The 22,053-nt window shown below is 44.7% G+C and overlaps 1 protein-coding gene across 10 annotated transcripts in view; it reads right to left on the minus strand.

Moving 5' to 3' along the window:
* The window catches only part of smarcd3b (SWI/SNF related, matrix associated, actin dependent regulator of chromatin, subfamily d, member 3b), a 45,594-nt gene that overhangs the window by 13,949 nt on the left and 9,592 nt on the right, over positions 1 to 22,053 (minus strand). For 3 of the 10 annotated variants that reach the window (XM_037079705.1, XM_037079707.1, XM_037079706.1), the window contains 3 exons: positions 8,122 to 8,342; positions 4,187 to 4,276; positions 1,261 to 1,303 (listed from right to left, as the gene is read on the minus strand). In XM_037079705.1, coding sequence (XP_036935600.1) covers positions 1,261 to 1,303; positions 4,187 to 4,276; positions 8,122 to 8,342 — 354 coding nt within the window. Of the gene's footprint in view, positions 1 to 1,260; positions 1,304 to 4,186; positions 4,277 to 8,121; positions 8,343 to 16,709; positions 17,032 to 22,053 lie in introns of those variants that run through there. The other 7 variants (XM_037079710.1, XM_037079709.1, XM_037079702.1 and 4 more) reach the window with 6 other exon arrangements.

Below are 22,053 nucleotides of genomic sequence, written 5' to 3' on the forward strand. Positions count from 1 at the left end.
GTAATGTCCCACGTACTTAAACTCTCTCTCTCCCCTGATCTTTATGATGCCAGCCAACAAAACCCTCAAAATACTTAAATACTAAAATAGGGAAAACTGAAGTTTCTTTCTTGGAAATAAACTTGGGAACTTGGAAATAAACCTGTGATGTTCTGACTTTGAGGGGATTAAAACGACTTATCACCCCGCAAAAAATAAATAAATAAATACATAAAAAATAAGATTCAGAGTAAAATGAACTGTAACTTTTCATATTTGCTCAACATTAGACTTATTTTCTTTATCTTATAGGAAGCTGACAGGAGCAGAAGGGTCCCTCTATATATATATACATACACAGAGGGTCCCTCTGCTGCTGCTGCTGCCCAGTCCACCATTCATATTGCCGTCCACACCATCGCTGGATGGATACAAAAAAAAAACAGAGATGCGGAGTGTGCAGCCAACCAGCCAGGACTCCAGACATTACCATACCGATGAAAGTCCTCAGAGCATCAAGGGCTGCTGCTGCTTACTTACCAAACTGTGCACACTCTCCCTCAGCCTCCTCCCTCCCTCCCCCCTCTCCTCTCCTCTTTCATGCTTCTTTCTAAATGGCTGCCTTCATTGTTCCCTCTCATTCCTTCTCTATCTCCATCTCGCTCGCCTTTCACCGGGGCCAAGGTGCCAGGCAGACGGAGAAGTGTGGCAGACATTCCCTGCCCCTGACTCATTACTGTGGAGTGGCGCCCCCGAGCCATGCCCACTGCTATCTCTCTGTCTGGGTTATGTTAAGGGGGGATAAGACCTGAGCCAAGACGCTCAGACCTCCGTAGACTCGGTGTAAAAGCCCTCCGAGATGGTGAGGTGATGGCGTGGCACGGGGCCCCCGAAAAATCTGGGAACGAAAAAAAACCCGCAACCTCTGTCGGCGCACGCTCACCTGTGGCAACGCCATGATTCTGCCACCTCTTTCGCTTGTACTTGTTGGCCACATCCCCCGCCACATCCCGCTGGCTTTTTCCAATTTGAATCAATGAGCCACCAACCAAATAACAAGAGTGAAACCCTACAGTCAAAAAAAACAACCCCTAAATCGCTCCACCTCATCCTCTCTCTTCTCATTTGGAAACGACAAATAATCATCTGGCCCTCTGCGCCTTTCCAAGAAACCCCTGACATCAAAAAGGCGACCAGGATTTTTCTCCCCTGACACACACACGCAGAGACACAAACATAGCAACAAAGGTAAAAAAAAAAAAAAAAAATAAGCAGCCTCACCCTTTGCGGAAGAATCTTGTCTGCCATTTTCCTTCTCTTAGCACTAGAGAGAGGGAGAGAAAGACAGGGAGAAAGAGGAAAAAGAGAGCATGTTACTATGGTGACTGATAGCGTAGCACCCAGGCCATCTGCTAAAATGCTGGGCCATATCCAGCACCCCAGCATCCCAGCTGTGTGTGTGTGTGTGTGTGTGTGTGTGTGTGTGCGTACGTGCTCCTGTGTTTGTGTGAAATGCAGCGGTCCACCTGGAGAGCGAGAGCCTCTAACAGCCAAAAAAGTGTCACATCACACACCTCTTGCCTGTCACACGCACACGCACACGCACACACACACACACACACACACACACACACACTGCAGCAGGACTCGGACAGTGACAGGATGTGTGTTTCAGGGGCTTTTGGGAATGCAGAGTCAAGATTAGGAGAATGTATGTGTGTGTTTATGTGCGTGTGGATATTTTCATTCATGAATTCCTGGCATTTCCTGCTGTGTGAGAACATTTGTTGACTTTGATTTTTATTTTTTTACTTACCAAGCAGGGGGGCAAGAACAATAAGACAGTCTGAGTTGGTGCTTTTGTCAGAACTTTCTCACTAAGTGAAACTGATTTTCCGCTTCGTAAAAATATTAAATCACCATCTGTGGACAGTTGTGGAGACTTTGTGTAAAATCATGCACATGTTGTGTTGTTGGTGACTGCAGGAGGACACACTGGCTCAAAAACACCCACACTGCAAAAAGAGCAATTTAAAGAAAGTCTCATTAACTATTAACTTGTTTCTTTAGCTTATTTTAAGATGATTTAAGCATATTTTCCTATAGAAGGGTATTAATCTTGCCTCGTGGGGGATACATCCTTTTGGCAGAGCTCTGAAAAAGTGTGAAGATTTACAGATTTCAGATTCTTCGTCTGTTCCTGTTCGAGATATTAACACGTAGGCTGAGTGGAATTAAAAGACAAGCTACTTTCAAGAGTCCTTACTGTGAATTTTTTCTGAGTTTTTCACATGTGGTATTTCTTTTGTTTAGCGTACAAAAACCAAAGCATAACAATGACAAGTTGTGGTCTTACAGATTTTTAACCATTGGCACATACTTCCTGTAAAACCACAAGTAAGTCATTTTTAGACTTTGTTTCTTATACATAATGAACAAACAAGATATAAGTTATCACTTCAGACTGGTGGATTTTGGTATTTTCAAACAAAAGTCTCATTAAAACAGTCTCATCCACTATTAAATATCATATTTTAGGATTATCTAATCTTTTTATTCCATCAAAGATGAGTAATCTTGTCCTGTGAGTGAGCTCTCATCCTGGAAATAATCTGAAAAAGTGCTGAGAATCGAAGGATTCCATGTCGTCTTTCAAAGATTTCAGATTCTTCCTCCTCTGTAATCCTGTTTTAAGATATTAAGTCTTGGATTGAACGGAATTAAAAGACAAGATACTTTCAAGTGTCTTTATTGTATTATTTTTTAATAAATCCTTCTGCTGAGATTTAGATTACAGGATTGATACCACTCTCATATCTGTCCACTAAACATAAGGCTATTAGCATAAACACTGGAAACAAGGGCTAGTCTGGCTCTGTCTGAAGGTCAGAAAATCAGCCTTCCGGCAACACTAATGCTCCCTAATTCACACCTAATATCTTCTTTGCTTAATGCACAACAAGCTAAGAGTGAAAATGACAATTTGTGGCATTACTGGGGGTCATTCAAGTGCCCAATCGTGACCTAGTTTGGCACATAACTCCCTGTAAAATCACAATTAAGTCATTTTTACACATTTTTACACATATCTATATAACAAGTGGGGGCATTTTTTCCCCAACAGAGCCAGGCTAGTTGTTTCCCCGTTTTCAGTCTTTGTCCTAAGTGACGCTAAGCTAACTGGCTGCTAGCTTCATTTAGCAGGTATGATTGTGTACTGATGGTCTAGTAAGTACATTAGTACATTTCCCAGAATGTTGAACCAATCCTTTTACAGGTTTATAGTCTTTCCACGCTAGATTAAAACAACATCAAGCATATCACTTGAGGAACCGATCACAGCTGCTGACGAGTTTCCATCGGCTAGTTAGCTAGTTAGCTGAGTTAGCCACACCGCTAACACTCCAGACGTGGAGCTCACAGTGATATTATGAGAAAGGATGGGCTGAGGCTAGCTGGTTAGCATGCTAACTTCTGTCAATATCAGCAACACAATAAGAAGTTGCCTTGGACATGACATAACTGTTATTTCTTCACATTCTGTTGATTCTTTGAGTTATTTTTTGAAATATTCCACATTTAACATCCCTTTTTATTCTGATGGATGTTATCCACCCTCTTACAATGTAGTCATTAGTTGTTGGTAATGTTTTTAACCCATCATTGACTAACAGGATTACTTTTGTCTCTATTGTCTCATGTTATGTATCGCCACATCGCCCAGCCGGGTTTGATTTAGAACATGTCGTACGAAATTAGGTAAGATTTTATTTTTTAAGTGGATTTTTTGCAGTGTACAGAAATTTCCTATCACAGAGCACTGCAACGGTCTGTGGAGCAGTATGTTACATCAGCATGCCAAATACTGAAACAAGCCTGCTGCAAGGAGAATTGAAAGATCCGGGGGTGCATTGCAAAGGGAAAGAAACAAACCTGCATCACAACAATCCTCAATTTAAACTGTTTCAAAAAGGGGTTTGAAATTCGACTTCTACTTTATCTTCTGTCTTCCCGGTGGAAAAAAAACAAAAATCGTTCCCATCATGCCATGCTCCAGTCCAAAGCATGCATCACTACATGTCAGGGGTCAATTTCTAGGCCCGTACGTATTGGTTGGCCTCACACAACTCATTCAGGGGGCTCAGGTGAAAAAGGCCAGAGTCATCAAACGTAAGAAAATGGACATGCAGCAGAATTAAACTCCTACTTTGATCCGAGCGTGGGATCTGATTGGGGCTCTCTCATGTCCATCTGCCTCGCCGGCATCTCATTGGCTCCCGGGAATCCGACTGGCTTCCTAAGAATTAGTGAGGATTCGAAGGTTGTCCGATTAGAGTTGTGGCGAGACACACACTCAGTGGCAGCAAGAACGATGTCAGAGCCGAAACACCTGGCGGTTCTGGCTGTTTGTATGTCTGTGTGTGTGTTGGATGTGTGTTAAGTTCAAGGGTCTGTTGGAAGGTGAGAAATCTAAAACTCAGACAAGGGCAGGCACTGGGATGGGCGTGTAAGTGTGTCCATGCACGCACAAAGTGCATCAGAGGAGGACCTGGGAGGCGTCTCATCTGAGGGACACGCTCATTCAACAAAGTTTCTCTGTGAACCAAAACAATCATGCTTCACACACACAGACAGACAATACAGCGACGATGGACACCGTGAACTATCAGAGGGAAAGGGAGCGAACAAGCAGAGTTCGGCTCTTTTGTTCGGCTCTGGATTGCAAACATGGATTTTGAATCAGTGAAGTAATGTGAAGTGGGTTCTCAGACAACGCACGTGCAACTCACACCTTTCTGGTCATTTACCAAACTAAAAGGAAAAAAGGGTCTTTGTATTTCCACTGCCAAAACACTCTTTGTCGCTCTTGAACGGGTAATTCAGCTCCGGTCCCGCACCTTTAAACTGACTGGCCTCTCACCAACAAACCTGTTATTGCATCCAGCTAGCGATGCTCACAAGCAACGCAAAGCGTCCTACATAACCATGTGTAATGAGCGCCGAGGAACGTTTAGTCATCCGGTCATTTAGCTCCTGAAAAGTGTGATGGAAGTTTTCAACTCATTTCATGCAACTAAAGAAGACCTTCAGCCTTGTGACGCTGTGGTACACCGCAACAAAACACATGTCCCCGACCGATACTAGTTTTTGGGGACAATGCCAAAACTAATATCAGGGAGAGGAAAACTCTGATATCGATACATCGTCCAATATACACAGTTTAATGGCAATGATCCCTTGAACACTTGCGACGAAAACATGGGATATTTTACAGAAAACAATGCATTTTATTCAGATATAGGAGTGAGAGCACCATGATTGGTGTAACCATTGCTTACCCTGTGTATTTTTATCATTACATTTTTTTGGTGTTGTTTTGTTGTTTGTTGTGTTGTAATTTCCTCTTGACTGTTTTTACATCTTTACTGTCCTCACAGATTTTCACTACTCTTTTCATCGCTGCTTTCAAGACATCTTAACCGAAAATTTAAGGTACATTAATAACAAAGGTTACATAAGTAACATAGTTATCCTAAGCCAAATCACAATGTCTTCCTAAACCTAACAAAGTATATTGATGTTAACCTAACCAAACCTACAAGCAAACGATGAAGGTCCTGACTGCAGCGGCCATGTTGTTTTGGGGAACGGTGACACATGTCGTTTGTGGAGTCACTGGCAATCATACCACGTTCATATCCTGCTGATTCGCAACAGCACACCACGTTTTCTGTTAACATAATTGGAAATGTTGTAAAATAATGTCACGTAGCAACACGTGGGACACGGGACGCGCTCCTGTGTCTCTGGTGTTAAAATCCTCTTTCCACCATCTGCCACCATTTATGTAGTGCTTCCTACCATAAACAAATGTTTCCCCACAAAACATATTTGGGAGAGCAAATTATTTCTAGGACACGGGGTTGAGTATTCATAACACTTTATGCAAAGCAATCTGGAGTTTAATCCTATTTTTAGCAGCAGCAGCAGCGTTGCGTAGGACAGCGTTTGTTCTGCAGAGGGACTGTCTCCGGGACCATAAGGTCTCAATGACACTGCAAACACAGGTGGCTCGCCCTCAGCTGGCAGCCACGAGGGGTCTGAGCTGGACGGACTCGAAGCCGGAGCGCCGGCTCGTTTGCCAGAGGACACGCAAACTCCTCACAAAGCAACAGAAAGAGCCAGAGACACCTGGACGGGTCACCCTGGACCATCGATCAGACCCTCGGCAGCCAGTCGGCCCGCTCTGGGGGTTGAGGCCCCGGCGCAGGACAACATTTCCCCTGACCTGTTCGACAAGCCCGCTTAATTGTAAGTGGATCAATCGTGCTGCAGATACTGAGAGAACGAGACGGAGAGAGACAGAGGGCCACTGAGTGCGCATATTGATCTTCTTTCTAATGACCATATCTGCCACACACTCGTCTCCTAATAGACATCCATCCACCGAGAGTGTGTGTTCTTGTGTGTGTGTGTGTGTGTGTGTGTGTGTGTCTGGGACATTGATGTTCAGACCTTTTGTACATGGTCGTCAAATAGCAGACAATAGATAGTGTGACAAAAAGCCAAAGCAAGTACAACTAGACCCTGAACGGCCGCCAGACAGCCACCACGGAGATATGATCACGAGGCGGACTGGAAGACAAAGACTGGGAGACACATGACGAGCAGACAGAGGAGGGACGTTCGGTCATGGGATGGTGAGGGGTGGATGCACAGAGCAGTGAGCAAGGCAGCAGATGCAGACAGAGGAGCAGAAGGAGAGAGTCCAAACAGAAACTGAAATGAAAGCTGAGCGCACAAAGGTTGTGGTTTCACTTCTCTGCACAGTGTGATTGTTGCGATCCGATTCTCTAAATCAGATTTTAAGGGATCTTTCTTCTTATTAATCCGTCACTGTTTCATCAAAAAAACAGGGAGAGACGCCAACCGCTCAAGGTCGCATCTGCAAATTGCTTGTTTTGTCTGAGCGAGAGCCCACGATTATTATATAAAAACAGAAATCCACTGATTCCATCTGCAAATATTTGGCATTTTTTCACTGGCCATGCTAGCTGTGTGGAGCTCAGGGTGGCAGAGTCGGTCGCTCCGAAATGTCTCAACAACTGCTCCATGGATTAACACGGCATTTTGTACAGACATTCACGTCTCCCAGAGGATGACTTTAACAATATACCTTTAATATTTCTCATACTATCAACTGATCAAAATGTTATGTTACCTTAGTTAATGCTATTCACTGTCCTTTGCGTTTAATGCTCATGACAAATTCAGCACACGGAGGGCTCTGACACATCAGGCCATCGATCAAGTTGCAGGTGGCAGAAACAGCACTGAATGGTTGATATCTGCCACCATTCAGTGCTGCTTCTGCCACCTGCAACTTCTTATCTGACATTTTCTCGATTTGAAGAAGCTATGGTCGCAAAAAGCGCTGATGCAGTCTTCCGTTTTCTTCTTCTTTTTCATCTCTCTCTGATAGACGAACACAGGCTAGCGCTACCGGTGGTACGTCAGCTGTAGTCTTTGCGACGCGTTCGAGTGCAGAGACACAGGCAATGCAACGGCCTGCTTTTGTTGCCACTTGTTCTTTAATTCTGTCTTGGCGTGTCTGAGCTCTGATGTGTCAAATTTAGATTGCAAACACAGTCAACATTGTACATGCTTAACATTAGCATGTCGGCATGGCCACTGTGTGCATGTTAGCATGCCATCACTTTTACCACCATTATGACTGAAGGTTAATAAGTAATTCATTGTTAATCTTTGCTGATCTTCTGATTTGGCGCCAGTACAACACCTACATGTGTTATGGGACCATTTAAGCTATTCTATGTATTCAGGATTATACCTTTCGATCCCTCCAAAACCCTTCATATCACATCATAAAATAAACTCCTCAAATAAATTTTGTTTAATGACGTCTACATGTGGTTCGATGCCCAGCTCTTACACGCTGCCCGCATGTGATTCGTCATCATACCCATGTTTGGTTTTCAAGGTTGATGCTAAAAAATGAGCAAAGTTCAAGGTGTAACCACAGCCATTGTCGTCCGCATGATCTCAACCATCACACACAAAAGCAGACATATAAGGAGCTGTGTCCATGCAGTGTGTAGGCAGGAGGGCGGTCTGACTCACTTCCTGGCCCGGTTCTGGACGGCCTGCTGCTGCTGCTGCTGCTGTTGTTGCTGCTGCTGCTGCTGGACCTGCTGGGAGGGGGCAGGCCTCTTACGGCTGGGCTCCATCACCGGGGAGGGCAGGCCGGGCCGCACCGCCGGGCTCCCTCCGTACGGTGGGCCGGGGGGGCCCATGGGAGCTCCCTGGTGGGGCATCCTCGCTCCAGACGGCATGCCAGGACGCTGGGGGTGGGGAGAAAGAAGGACGGGGGGTCACGTGAAGTAGAAGCAGAAAACATTCTGTGCTTTTTCTGACTAATTCTAATCACAAATCAGTGCGTCTAAAAATATAACAAAAGGATTAGATCAATGCACTTTTATGCATTTCCCTCTGGTGGATTCAAGGTGGACTGAGGAGAAGTTTGTTCTGACAGAAGCACGAAGCAGAGCCGCAACAAAGAGTCACACATCAGCTCCTACACCACACTTAAATAAATAAATACAATTCGCGTGTCCCTTGAAATTAGAGAGCCTCCCGACCATTTGTAACCTTTGGTCACCTCTCAGTAATCAAACAACAACTAAAGCTGGTAAACTTGAGCACACATTAAGCAACTCCGTGACGTCAACTTAAACCATTTTCTGTGTTTCGGATCTTTTTTCCACGTGGGGTCGAAAACATGAAAGAAGTCAATCTTTAAACGAAAGACTGTGTTTGATGACATTTGGGACCAGCCTGAAATATGGAGAGTGTACTTGTTGAGCCTTGTGAGATACGTTTCAGCTTCACTCAAATCATTTAGCGTTTGAATTGTCAGCTGATAGCGGAGCAGCGATCAGCCTTATTCTGTCTCGTCTGAACAAAACAAAACAAACAAAAAACACGACAAATGTACCGAGAACAAGCAGCATTGTTCTGGTTCTGCCTTATTTTCTCTCTTGTTCTTGAGTCTGCTTGAAACCGGATTTGACGGCTGAAAAACAAACTACATGAATATTTTTTTTTTTTGCCAGCGTGCAAAAACACACACACACACACACACACACACACACACACACACACTCACACACATCTCCCAAACAATGCAAACAGTGTCAGAGTCCACAGTCCCACACTCCCGCCTTGACGCCTGGGAACAACTGGGGAACTATCACCTGTGCCTGTCACTCCCATGGTAACAGCTGCCTCCCGCCTCGCTTTATTGTCTGACACCAAATTGCGGTTTGTGTCGCTGAAAGGAATCCTTTGATTTCCGACTGCAGCACAGACCACCATAACCGTGACTACAGTGTAAAAATCAACTTCAATATTACTTAAATTCAAGCCGTACTAGCAGCAAATTAAGGAATTAAAAGCATTTAATGTGCAGGAGAATGGCTCCTGTCTGTGTTCTTATGTCACTGGATTATTATCACTAATGCATCAACTTGTAAGCAGCACTTTATTGTGGCGGCTCGATCAAGGGCGAGCTAATTTTAATTCATATATACTGTTGGTGAGGATTACTGAGCGGACAACCAGCCTAAAACTCTCATAGACACGAGGGTCCTGGGTTATCTGTGTGGCAGCTGCTTAACACTGATTTAATTAACTCTACGGGTTTTCTTCCTGTAGAAATGTAAAAAGCACGTTTCAATGGCTCGTCTTAACTCTGGGGTTGTTTCATGAATGAATCCAATCAAACGAGAGTGGAGAGACGACTTGCACGCAATACTGATAGAGTTGTGTGTGGATTTGGTTGGCTTTTGACTTTTGGAATTTCAGGGTTTTTAGTTTCCTGGAAAATGGTACGAAATATTGATGACTCATCCCGCACTCAAGGGTGTACTCTAATTTTCATCCACTAAGCATTCTCTTCATTTATGCCACAGATTTATATAAAGAAGGACGCCAGCAGAGGGGTTTTTGAATTATCTGGGCCGAACCTCGGGGGCTACTGTACAAAACACAACTTGTGTCCTTCGACTACTCAACCTCAACTCCGGCCATACAGCTTTCCTCGTCGCTAACCAGCAGATACTCAGTGAACCTCTCAAACTGTACGCAACCTCCGAAAAATAACCACGGTGGACAGTTACAACACTGAGGTGATTTACGAAGTCTCTGCTAAAGAAACAGCTAACTTACCACTAACGTACCTTGCGTTACAGGTAGTTAGCTCATAGCCTAGCACATAGCGGTCCTATAGAGCGGTGTGGCATTGACGTTTATATGTACACCACTCATTTAGCCACCGCAGTTTTTAAGACATGTTTAACTCAACTGTGGGACATTTAATGACATATTTGATGTCGTAGAGCAAAACACCTAAATATCTTTAACCTGTACTATAGAGACAGCTACATCTGTCAGGTAACAAGTTGGCTAATGTAGCTGATCCTTTACTTTTACCTTTTTGTGTTCCATGAACCGTAGTTGATATTGTGCTCACATGCTGCTTGTTTTTAAATAATTTAGCATTCAGTCAAAGTAACGCTGAATTTGGGAACCAAGCAGGGGGGAAAGGAGGTCAGATTCCCTGATTGGGGTCCCGTGGCTTATTTCTGCCCCGGGGCCACCTTGAAGGTTAATTCGGCCCTGACCGTTGTATTGTTTGATCTATAATGATGCATATTTCATGAGCTCATCACAGCGTTTGAGTATGAAATCTTAATCTGCAAGGTAGTGAAGTAAAAAAAAAAATTTAAATTATATATATATATATATATATATATATATATATATATATATATATATATATATATATATATATATATATATATGAGGACAAAGTGCAAGTATCTTTGTGGTTCTTCTCACTTTGCAGGAGCGCACATTGACAGGAAACAAGTTTATCTGTTTATAACATTAATTAATTATCTTGTCCTTGTGGTGTATGAAATTGAATATTAGCCGTAAAAAGACTTGCAAATCTCTCTGGTTTTATTAATGTACCTAGCGGTTGCTCAGTAATTACCACACAAAAAAAAAACACAAACAACTTGTCACATCGGACACTTTAAAGCTCTCTATTCTCCCCTCTACCTCACTTATTATTCAAAAGAACATCCAAACCTCTCTTTTTCAGTAGAGCCATGACTTAAAAGAACTTTTTTTCCCCCCATCAACAACACACAAATGAAAGAAAAGAAAAGAAACGATCCTTTTTCAAAGAACACACTGATACAGTTCTTAACAGAGTGGGTAAATGTTGGAGAGACAAGGACAGCTGAAGGATACAAACGCGGGGTTTCATATCCTCTCATTCGCTAACGTTATTTTCCAACAGTTCATAGCTTGTCACCCTCTAAAAGTGGGTCTCTGCACGCACATACACCCACCAGATTTGATCTTTAGACCGTCCACAAACACACGTGACCCCTGCCATCGGAAAACAAAGAATAAACACCAGCGAGGGGCTAAGTAGGAAAACAAGAATCTGTGACTTCCACGGGCAGACAGTATAACTCAGAGCGGCGTACGACAGGCTGAGACTGATGTATTTCTCGCCCTTTGAAATGGTGACAAGGCAGAAATCCTGCGATAAGAAGCCTGAGCAGGCGTTGCTGTCACTCTTGGCTGAGAGGTTTTGGGGGAGGGGATGTCGTGGGGCAAACTGAGAAGGGTCTCAAACAGGGGGGGATAAAACAACATATGGTGGGGGGCCTCCCGCTCGAACCTCTTGGAGTCTTAAGAGCCCCTTCTTCCTACTTAAACTGGACAAAAAAAACACCCAAACAGGCATCAGACTAGACTTTTTCAGCAGCCAGATTTCTGTTACACGCCTCTGTCTGTCTGTCTGTCTAGAGAATTCGAACCTTTGCAGATAACAGATACAGAGAACCATAGCTGGATAACATGTGAGATGAATTTCCTCTAAATCCACACACACACGCACGCACAATGAGTGGTACTCTATAATCTGACCTGCTGAACTGGCTCCAACACTCTGCCCGGAGCTCTGCCAGCCAGCCAGCCAGCCAGCAATCGAATCTGCCATGTGGATGGATATCTGAGAAGTGTGTTGGCATCTCGGGAGGGATTTGAAGAGGCCAAACTTAACCCACACTGCAGTAAACATACGAATCCGTGGGTTGTAACATGGACGGCTTCGATTTGGAGCCCTGAGATCTATTAAAAACCGGAGATGAGAGTAGTTCTTGAGTGGAGCTCGAACTTCAGATCATTCATCGATTTATTGTTACGTTTGTCAAGTATGAAATCAAATCCCAAGTTAATGTCCTAAAAATGCTTGTTTTAGTTTATTATCACAGAAGAGATGTATTTTTAATCACTATGTATTGTGTTTGATTAAGGGTGCACTGTTTAGAAATTTTAGATCTTCACTGACAGATTTTGTTAAGCCTGAACACACACTGTCTTTGTTTTCATGACTGAATGAACTGAATGAAGACACTGATCTTAAAGGACAACACAACTCCATACTGTTTAACATTGTTTCCATGTGGCGGACCCTGCCACCTTTCATCAGTCTTGTTGATTTCTAACAGCGCTGTTATCAGCCCACGAAAAAGCCATATCTGCCAACCCCTGATCAAAAATATAAGGGTTTTTTTTCTTCTTTTTTTGTAATTTGAGTGTACTAACCCTTTAAATGACAATGAAATTGTGTGAGTAGGCTTGAAGTCAAAGTTCTCAAACAAAAAAAAAACCCTCAGACTTTACACATGACGGAGCTACAGTGTGTCGTATTGTGTTTTGGCTTATCGGGGTTTCCCACGCAGAGTGAATGCTGGAAGGCTTTTCTCATCACCGCAGCCCTCGCTGACCTCCACACAACACACACACACACACAGACACACACACACAAACGAGCCAGAGAAGTTTACAGCGGTGGTGGTGGTGGGATGGGGTGGGGGGGGGGGTTAAGGCAGATAATGAGAGAGAAAGAGGAAGAGACCTCAGCCAGGCCTTCAGCCCACCCATCAGTCCTAGAACCAGACCTCGGCCAAACGCTCTCCCCCACAACACACACACGATGCTGCAGGGAGGCAGGAACACCACGACCTTCGGAAAAAAGAACCACAACAATGTTTACATATAGTGAACTTCTATATATTCCAGTTCATGTGGAACTCGCTGCTCTGGAATGGGCCTGTGAGGGAGGAAACGTCATCCCTCGCCACAAGCTAACAGACTGCGCCGAATCATCCCCATATCCCATCATATAAATATTTCTCCATTCTGCAGTATACACGGAGAGGAACCTGCCGCAACTATTACAACGAGTTTTCCATCTTAAAAAAACGCGGAGGAAGGAGAGGAAAGAGAGGAGAGAAGGGGGGGGGGTGAGGCAGGCAGGCAAGAGAGGAAATAAGCAGAGGGAAATATTTGGCTTGGAGCAGCCAGAGCCTCATCAAGGTTAATTGGTCTGTTGAGAGGACACACTCATCTGGCTCATCAATCACCTGCTCCATTGTTTCCTAAAGTCTGTCTCTGTGCGCAGGGCATCAGCACCGGAGCCCCTGTAATGACCGCTCCTGTCACGGAGACAATACCTCATCGTGTTTCACTGTATAAATCTACCTGCTGTCAGGACGCCCCGGCGCGACATCGGCGGCGCTGATTAAAACAGACTTCCGCCTCACATCACAACTCAGTCGAGCTTGTTCATGAGAAGATTTGACAAACATATAACACGATGTCTTTTTAGAGGGGTCGGGAGGCGACGCCGAGGCTCGGGATCTGCGACAGAAGGTGAGGTTCACTTCAGCCGAAAGACACACTCGTAATGTGGCAGGTCATTGTTGATTATTGCAAATAGTGAAACGTTGCTTTCAACACCGTGAAATCCAAGAAAAATGGGAAAACCAGCTGATACTCACATTTAAGGAGAAGGAATTCAAACTAAGAATTTCAATATCTACAAGATTAATGGGGTAATAACACAAACTACATAAATAAATAATTGTTTTTCGCTATTACTGAATAGTAGAGAGGTGGCCGCCAAATATAAACAAAGTAAAAGAGGAAATTGTGATGTTTGTTTATTCAGTCATGAAAACAAAGAGAGAGTTTGTTCATTTTAGTTTGTTTATACATAAAAGAAATAGCAATCTTTCTCTTCCTCCCCCAAAACTACATACTTAATATTCAATCAAAGTTTCCGCACCAAAAATGTATTTTTAATCATGAGGTCGGGACCAAACAGGGCCTTTTTTTGCGGTAGACTTTTGCATTTTGAAATGCTTTGTACTTTTACCTCTTCAGGTTTTTGAAATGATTAAAAAGAGGAGCCCTTGCACCGGCCGTGAACAACATACCTCGTTTACACGGCTCCTTTCCCATTTATCTGCTCAGTTATTGACTGTGAGACTGCCATTACTGAATTAAAAATAAAATGTTTTGATTAAATACTTACATCGCAGAACATCTGTTTGACCTTCTCTGTGTACTTGAGGATCGGGAAGTGATGCCAGATTCGGTTCGGTGCAAATTTATGATCTAGCGGTTCTTTAATGATTACTGTGAGAGTGACAGAAAAAGCTGAAAACTGTCTGTTTTACTTAAAGGTGCAATATGTAAGAACAAAACAAACAGGGGGCTAGCAAATCACCACAGCAGCTGTTAACTCTAGCTGTAGTTAGCTAATTAGCTCTGTTAGCCTCGCAGCTAGCAGTCTGGACTGAGAGCTCGGGCTAGCTGGTTAGCATGCTAACTTCAGTAGACTAGGGTTAGGGTTGGCTACATAGACGTCTATGACACGCCGTAAAAAAATCTAAATGTATCTTTTCACATTCTCTTGATAAGTTTAGTTGATGTTTTGTTAAGCATTTGTTTTGTTTTTGAACAAAAATTCTGACATAATGCCCCTTTAACCAAACTATCCAGTTAACTGTTACAGAAAACTGGAAAAAACCAACACATGTTCACACGTTTTTAAACCACAACCAGCTGATTTTTTTGTCCTTTTTTTGCCTAAAAACTTGACTTGTACGTGATCAAAATAATTGCTCATTTCAACTTTCAACACTGAAAACTGCGTTTCCGTCAGGGGGGGGGTCGCGTCCACACATTTAGACGATTCTCTAACCCTGCATTCCAAAAAACCCTCTGCGCACTCCAAAATGATTGAAAGCTACTCGACGTCTGTGACTCGAGTCTGCTCATCCCTCATTTGTCTATTCTGTCATTTTCTGTCGCCTGTCTACTGTCAATTTCTGCTGCATAATACACCCCAAAATATAAATTCATGCAGTTTAAACAGCCTGAAAATATCTGAAATAAACACCAGAAAGTCTCTTGACCTTCTCTGTGTACTTGAGGATTAGGAAGTGATGCCAGATTTTCGAGATCTGCAAAGAGGTGACTTTGAGTTCAATCACAAGGTATCTCCAGAATCAGACGGACATTTACGAAAGAAAAAAATACTTTTCCAACCAAGGAGAAAGTGGAATCGATTACTTGTTTTTTTCAGGCAAGATAATACACTTCTGTTTTCACATCTTTTTTTTCTTTGTCGCTCGTCAAAGAAAACCGAAAATCATTTGAGTTTTTGATTCTTGGTTCCGACAAAACTAAACACGTTGAGGATGTCACCTTGAGCTTCAGAGAGCTATGCTGGGTATCTTTTCTCATTTTTTTTCTTTTGACACTCCAAGAATAATCGATAATTGATTGTTCGCTGCAGCCGGCAAAGAAGGAAAAAATTTGAAAAAAAGCCTTGGACCTGGACGAGGAATCGTTGCCGTAAACCTGCAGTTTCTTTTACACACTTGATTCAATGTCAAAGCCACATCTGCTCAAACTTTCAGCAGGAAAGTGTCGCCGACCCACACTTTTCTACACCGCCCTCGCACTCTCTAATAATTCTTTCAGCTCCTGACCAAAACAAACCGGTGTGTGCTCTGTTATTTAGCGTGGGGGCTTATGGTAACAGTTGCCTAACCTCTAACCATGAGCAACACTTGACTTGACCTTTTCATGCTAGCTCCACATGAATGGGCCTGATTGTTCTGCATGATTTCCAGGATTGGCCGCCTGCCTCCCTCGGCTCCGTCTGCGCTTACTACGTCCGTTTGTCTCGTGACCTTACAGGTTCAAATCCTTCCACCGAGGCGAGCGGCACGCTGCCTGCTGGAAGAGACGAAGGGGGGGGGGGCTGCTCATGCTCTCTGGCTGTGTTGTTGTGAGTGGACTCGTCATTTCCCTTCCTTTTTTTTTTTTTTTTTTTCCTCTGTCTGTGACTCCCAGGGAAGAGGCAGTGTGCTCCTCTGTTAGCCAAGGAGGGGGGAAGCTGAGCTGAGCTGCCTTCTGCTTCTGCTGCTGCTTAGCTCTTATTTCTACAATCACCCTCTGCTCCCCATCCTTTTTTACTCCTCGGCTCCATCCATCCACGCTGCTCCACTTCTTGTTCTCTGCCCAGCCGTCTCCTAACAGGCTGGGATGCAGTGTGGGGGGGCGGGGGGAACGGGGGCTGGAAATAACCTTCACATGGCCAAGCTTTACCCAGCTATCTCACACACACAGACCGCTGCTGCTGCTGCTGCTGCTGCGCCGACTCATGCACACACACACATACACTCACACACTCATACACACTACACATACACACAGATGCATGCCAGAGCCAAGCTCCCTTCATGAGAATGACGGACAGCGCCACTCACCACTCCATGGACCAGGAACTCAAACAGTTTGCTCTTGGTGGCTTTCCTGGCTCCCCCCGCCGTCTCCTCCGTAGCCATTTGCTCAGTCCCCTCCGATCACCCTGCTATGTCTCCCCTCTCCTTCTTTTGTCTTTCCCTCTCCCTTCACCCAGCCTCCTGTTCCCCTCCCCTGCTCCACTTTCCTTCTCTTTGTGCTCTCCTTTTCAGCACTGCCTGTCCCTGACTCTCCTTCTCTCTCTCTCTCTCTCCTTCGCTCTCTCCCTCTCTCTCTTCCCTCCCTCTGACTCTATTTTGAATGTGCAGCAGCCCTGCCGAGTCCCTCACTGTGTCTAGCTCACTTTTTAGTTGAGCTGCCTTTCAGGAGCCCGGCACGTCGCTTGGAGGTGGAGGGTGTGTGTGTGTGTGTGTGTGTGTGGTGGAGGGGGGGGGGAGCTGTGCTGTGCGGGGGTCTGGCAGGGGGGTTTCAGCCAGCCCACCCTGACGCTCCCCCGCACAGCTGTTGCATTCCATTGGTAGATAAGGGCATGCGGCGCGGAGAGGCTGCCGTTTGGTCTAAACGGGGGCTGGGGAGGTTGGAGTCAGTCAGCCGTTCCTCCTCTGCAGCTTGCCCCCCCCCCCCGGTGACCAACCCAGAGGCCACGGTCAGCACACACAGAGCTCCGAGCCCTGGACATTGGGCTCTTAAAGGGGCCACACATGTGTACACTGCCATACATGATGGAGGCATGACATGGTGGTGGTGGTGGTGGTGATGGCGAGGAGGAGGGTGCCGGTGGTGTTATTTTCTCATCTGAAAACACTCGAGTCGTGTGTGTGTGTGTGTGTGTGTGTGTGTGTGTGTGTTACATCTGGCACAGCCCTCACGCAAAAAGGCGACCTCACAAAAGGGAGAAGGCCACGTCAAGAGCACCTCTCGTTTCCTGCGTTTCCGCGTCGGCCTTTGTCAAAGTGCATTCGTAGGTTAGGAGTGTTTCCTCCGCTCGCCTCATTAGCTTTACCTTTCACCCACTAGTCCTGGCCCACAGGCTACTACACTCTGCTCTGCTGTGGCTGCAGCAAGGTGACTCTGTCACTTGACACGTGAAATGAGTTTCTTCTGGGATTTCTCACAGTTTTAAAGTGTAGGAAACCTAATCCACAAAAAGAAGGTGGAAACACACACTGTTCCTTCATGGACAGAAGGACGTCCAGGAGGCTTAAAGAGAGTCACGCCCCTTCTAGTTTCCCTCATTGGACCTTATTTTAGAAAAAAATACTGTATCAATCCTGTTTTAATTGTGCCAAGAGTCACACATATGTCAGTTTTAATAATACAAGATAATTTTGCAAGTCAATTAAGTCACAGTTTGTCGTAAATAAAGTAAATTATTATGTAACCTCATGTTAAAGCGCTCAGTGAACTACACTGTCTCGCTCAATATATGTCACCAACACCAACATGGCCACCTCGGCACAGAAAAGGTAGTGCGAAAGATGTAAATCACAATAAATCTGCTCATATTGACAACTGCAGTGATGTGAAAGGAAAAGCAGCTCTGTAAAGTTTAAGTTACAGGTTTAGGTGACGTCATTTACACGACTGTTGGTTATTTTCCCAATTTTATATTTTAGTAGTTTTATGACAAACGGCGACTTTCCCTTTCAACATCATATGCGTGATTTGTGGCACAAATCAAAAGGGTCTAAACATTATTAGACAAAATCAATATTAAGCTGCCCTGACGCTGGCTTGATTTTTTAACATTGTGATGCGTCAGGCCATCTCACACCAATTACACACTAGCCAGAGCTTCGGCCGTCGCCACACAGGTCATTACTCCGACGACAACCGCGCTGCGTTGGCGATTACGACTCTTTCATGTCTCCCTCGGCTCCAGCCCCTTCTTTCTCTCCCTCCCCTTTCTTCTTCCAGCCGTCAGATCGGGGCAGTGAAATATTCATGAGGTTGTTTGAATGACAAAGGAGGTGAAGTGGGGCAGATTCAGATTCAAGGGGCCTCGGCTCGTGACACATGACAGCAAATTGTCGGCGTCGTCGCCGTTTCCTCCTCCTCAGCCCCACGCAGGTGTGAAAAAACATCAGGAAAGTGTTGCAACAAGGAAACGACCCTCATTAGTCGACACGAAGTGGCCCACAATCTGCCCTTTAATTATCGTAATGAGGTTTTTTTAGTCAAAAGTGCCGCAAGCAAACAGGGGGGATGCTCCTAAAAACTCGACAGTTATTATGTGGACAGCTGGTTAGTGTGTCTGTGACCTTCAGGCCGGAGGTCACGACCTCCTGGAGGATCGCTCAAAAACCCGTTTAGATGCGTGCATGTTATCCACCACACGCTCGACAGAAAAGTCAGGACTGACACCTAAAGCAGCAGAGGGAGGAGAAGCAACCCAGGATCCACATGTATGACCTTCACAACCTGATAATTGGAATCAATATATTGATACCCCGGCTCTCCCATGATGCTTCTGAGAGCTCTGGGCATTAGCTTAGCGGTGACACCTGCTGGTGAGACGAGTGGACTGCAGCTGTCATGAGTCTACTATAAAGAGCTTTGAGGAGCGCAAGGAACCCAAACCTCCAATGCTAAATGTCCCTCTGCTGCATCAGAACCATCTGTGTCCTCCCCGCAGTCAAACCCTGCAACAATCTCAACAATCCTGACGCCGTGCATTATTTTAACTGTGTAATTACATAACACTTGACAAAAGAGTTCACGTATTATCAATCACACAGCAGCACAAGGTGTGCGTCTCAAGGTCAAAAGCTCAACCCGAAAAAAAGCTTATCGACTGTGCCAATCTCCTGCCTCTCCGGCAGCGGCATGTGTGTTCAATGATAACAAAGAGATCCACAGCAGGGCGGTCGATGCAAAAGGGAGCCTTGAGCGCAGGAGTACCCCCTGACGGACCCCCGCCGTCTCCCTCACCAAAGCCAGTCAGTCTCACCAAATGGTAATGTCCCAGTGTGCAGCAGACAGGGGGGCAGAGGGGGGCTAACAGGGGGTAAGGGAGCAGCAGTAGTATTATTGATGACCAACAGAGGGAGCAGGGAGGCAGCGGGAGGCGTTCTGGCTGCCTGGGAGTGGGAGCATCCGGGTCCAGGGGGGCCCGGTTGCATGAATGAAACATAAGGTGTCAGAAAGGCAAAGAAGCCCGAGAGCACTGCTCGGTCTCAGCACCGCCACACGACGAGTTATTAAAATTTCTAGGCATTTTTTATATGGATTTTTTTTAAAAACAAATTTAATCTTAACTTCCTTGTTTGGCCACAAGGGAGAGACAAAGAGCTCGCACCACCAGCAGTCAGTGGTGCTGTGTACAGTGCAGGATTACAAGCTGTCTGGGATGGTGTGCAAGCTGCATCATCATTTTACAGCACAGCCAACCACTCACAACATACGACCTCTTTAAACTTCACCTCTATAAATCCTTCGAAATGCCGCAGGGACGAAACCAACTGGTATTTTTCACTCTAGATGAATTGCCTGGTGTATAAAATCTTAGAACAGGCTGAACTAGAGACCGTCCTGCGATGGGATCACGCCAGCTGCGGCTCATCGTCCGACCCGTGGCTGCTCATGATTTAGTAATGCCTGCGTTACTGAATTATTAAGTGGACACTCATTAGTCATGGGTCGGACCACACCCCCTTCAAACATGGCCTTCATTTTAATCTCATCTGCATTCAACACGTCTGTGGTGCTGTAGGGTCCACAGACAGACACCTGACCAAGAACTCAGAACCAGTCATCGACAGACGTCTATTTTCAGTGATGATACTGATTATTAATAATCACTGAGACTGATAACAGATATCGGGACTGATGTTTGTAGAAAATAGTAATTCCTCATCCTGCTAAATCATAGTTCCACTCCTCTACACGTATTTGATTAGTTGCTAGTTACTCTGCAGACTCAGATTATTCAGCGTTAACAGGCTCCTCTTTGTGACGCGTAACCAATCAGATAGCACCGAGGGTGAGACAGAGCGGTGACGACAGACAGAGAGAGGATGTTGCATCAGAGCAAATAATTGGCAATCTGACACAGACACAAAAAAACCCCACAGATCCCAGGAGTCTGAATAAAGCTGAATATCAGCCCTGATAATCGGTCTGTCCCTACTCATAAGATGCTGTCGCTGGTATTTGATGCTGCAGTCGCATCTCCAGGAGCACACACACAAAATATCCATCACAGTTCTCCACACAGACAAATGTTACATCATTAACTGGCCTGTTGTCGGACCAATTAGTAATATGATATTCAGTTTAAAGTGATATAAAACAGAGAAAAGGAAGAAACACAAATGATAGAGTTGGTCTGGGTTATACCTGGCACTTTTTGCTCGTAACAATAAATCAATTAACAATATAGATGTAATTATTTGGCTGTGATGAGCGGTCGAAGACATTCTAAAGGCCCTGGAGACTAATTTCAAAATATAACTACATTCTTATCAGCAAAAATGAAAGTTAAAGTAAAAAAAACAAAACACAACATCTGTGCTGTTATTTATTATAGTCAACCACTCACAATCTCATTCAGTCAGCTTAAACCACATAGTGTGGGTGTCGATCATATTTTAACGGCAGCGTGAGCGAACGACCCCACAGTTTTGCCTCAGACGATTCTAACTCGGACTGTTGCACAGAAGGATGTGACATCACCTTAGTCGGGCCGACTCACTTTATACCAGTCAGAAGGAAACAGAAAGAGAAAACCTCTAGTGGGATAATCAATCAGCTCCTGTATCTTTGGGTTGCGGACAAAATAAGACATTTGAGGATGTGATCTTGGGTTCTGGGAAACAGTGATTTCATGAGATTTATCACAATCTTCTCACATTTTATGGACCAGACTAATCCCGACAGATTAATCAACAAAGAAGATCATCGTTAGTTACAGGCCGAATACGGTTTCTAACGCATAAATATTAGTGTCGATATAGGACTGCATCACTCAGGACAGTTTTTAAAGTGCTCGCCAGTCATTCACCTGTAAATCAATCACTGTAGTCGAATTCTTCTTTCATCTTTTCTCAGATTGCTCGTGAATTTCAAGAGGCTGAGCAGAAAAGCAAGAACGGAAGAGAAATCCATTTTGTGATTGCTTTTTGTCAACCATCTCTTCACAGTTAGCCCAGAAGAAGGAATTAAAAAGACCGAGTGAGAGAGAGCACACAAGGAATCAAAATTCTACCGGTGCTGATATGTAGCGTGCAGCTCCCAGTGGCACCGTTTACATACCAGAAACCAGGAAACCTGCCCTCGTCAACATTATTGTCACAGACAGATGGGGTGCACTAGGGGGAATGTGGACTGCACTGAGGGTACGGAGCAGAG

The sequence above is a fragment of the Acanthopagrus latus genome, chromosome 19 (genome assembly GCF_904848185.1).
Source record: "Acanthopagrus latus isolate v.2019 chromosome 19, fAcaLat1.1, whole genome shotgun sequence".
NCBI classification, from domain to species: domain Eukaryota; kingdom Metazoa; phylum Chordata; class Actinopteri; order Spariformes; family Sparidae; genus Acanthopagrus; species Acanthopagrus latus.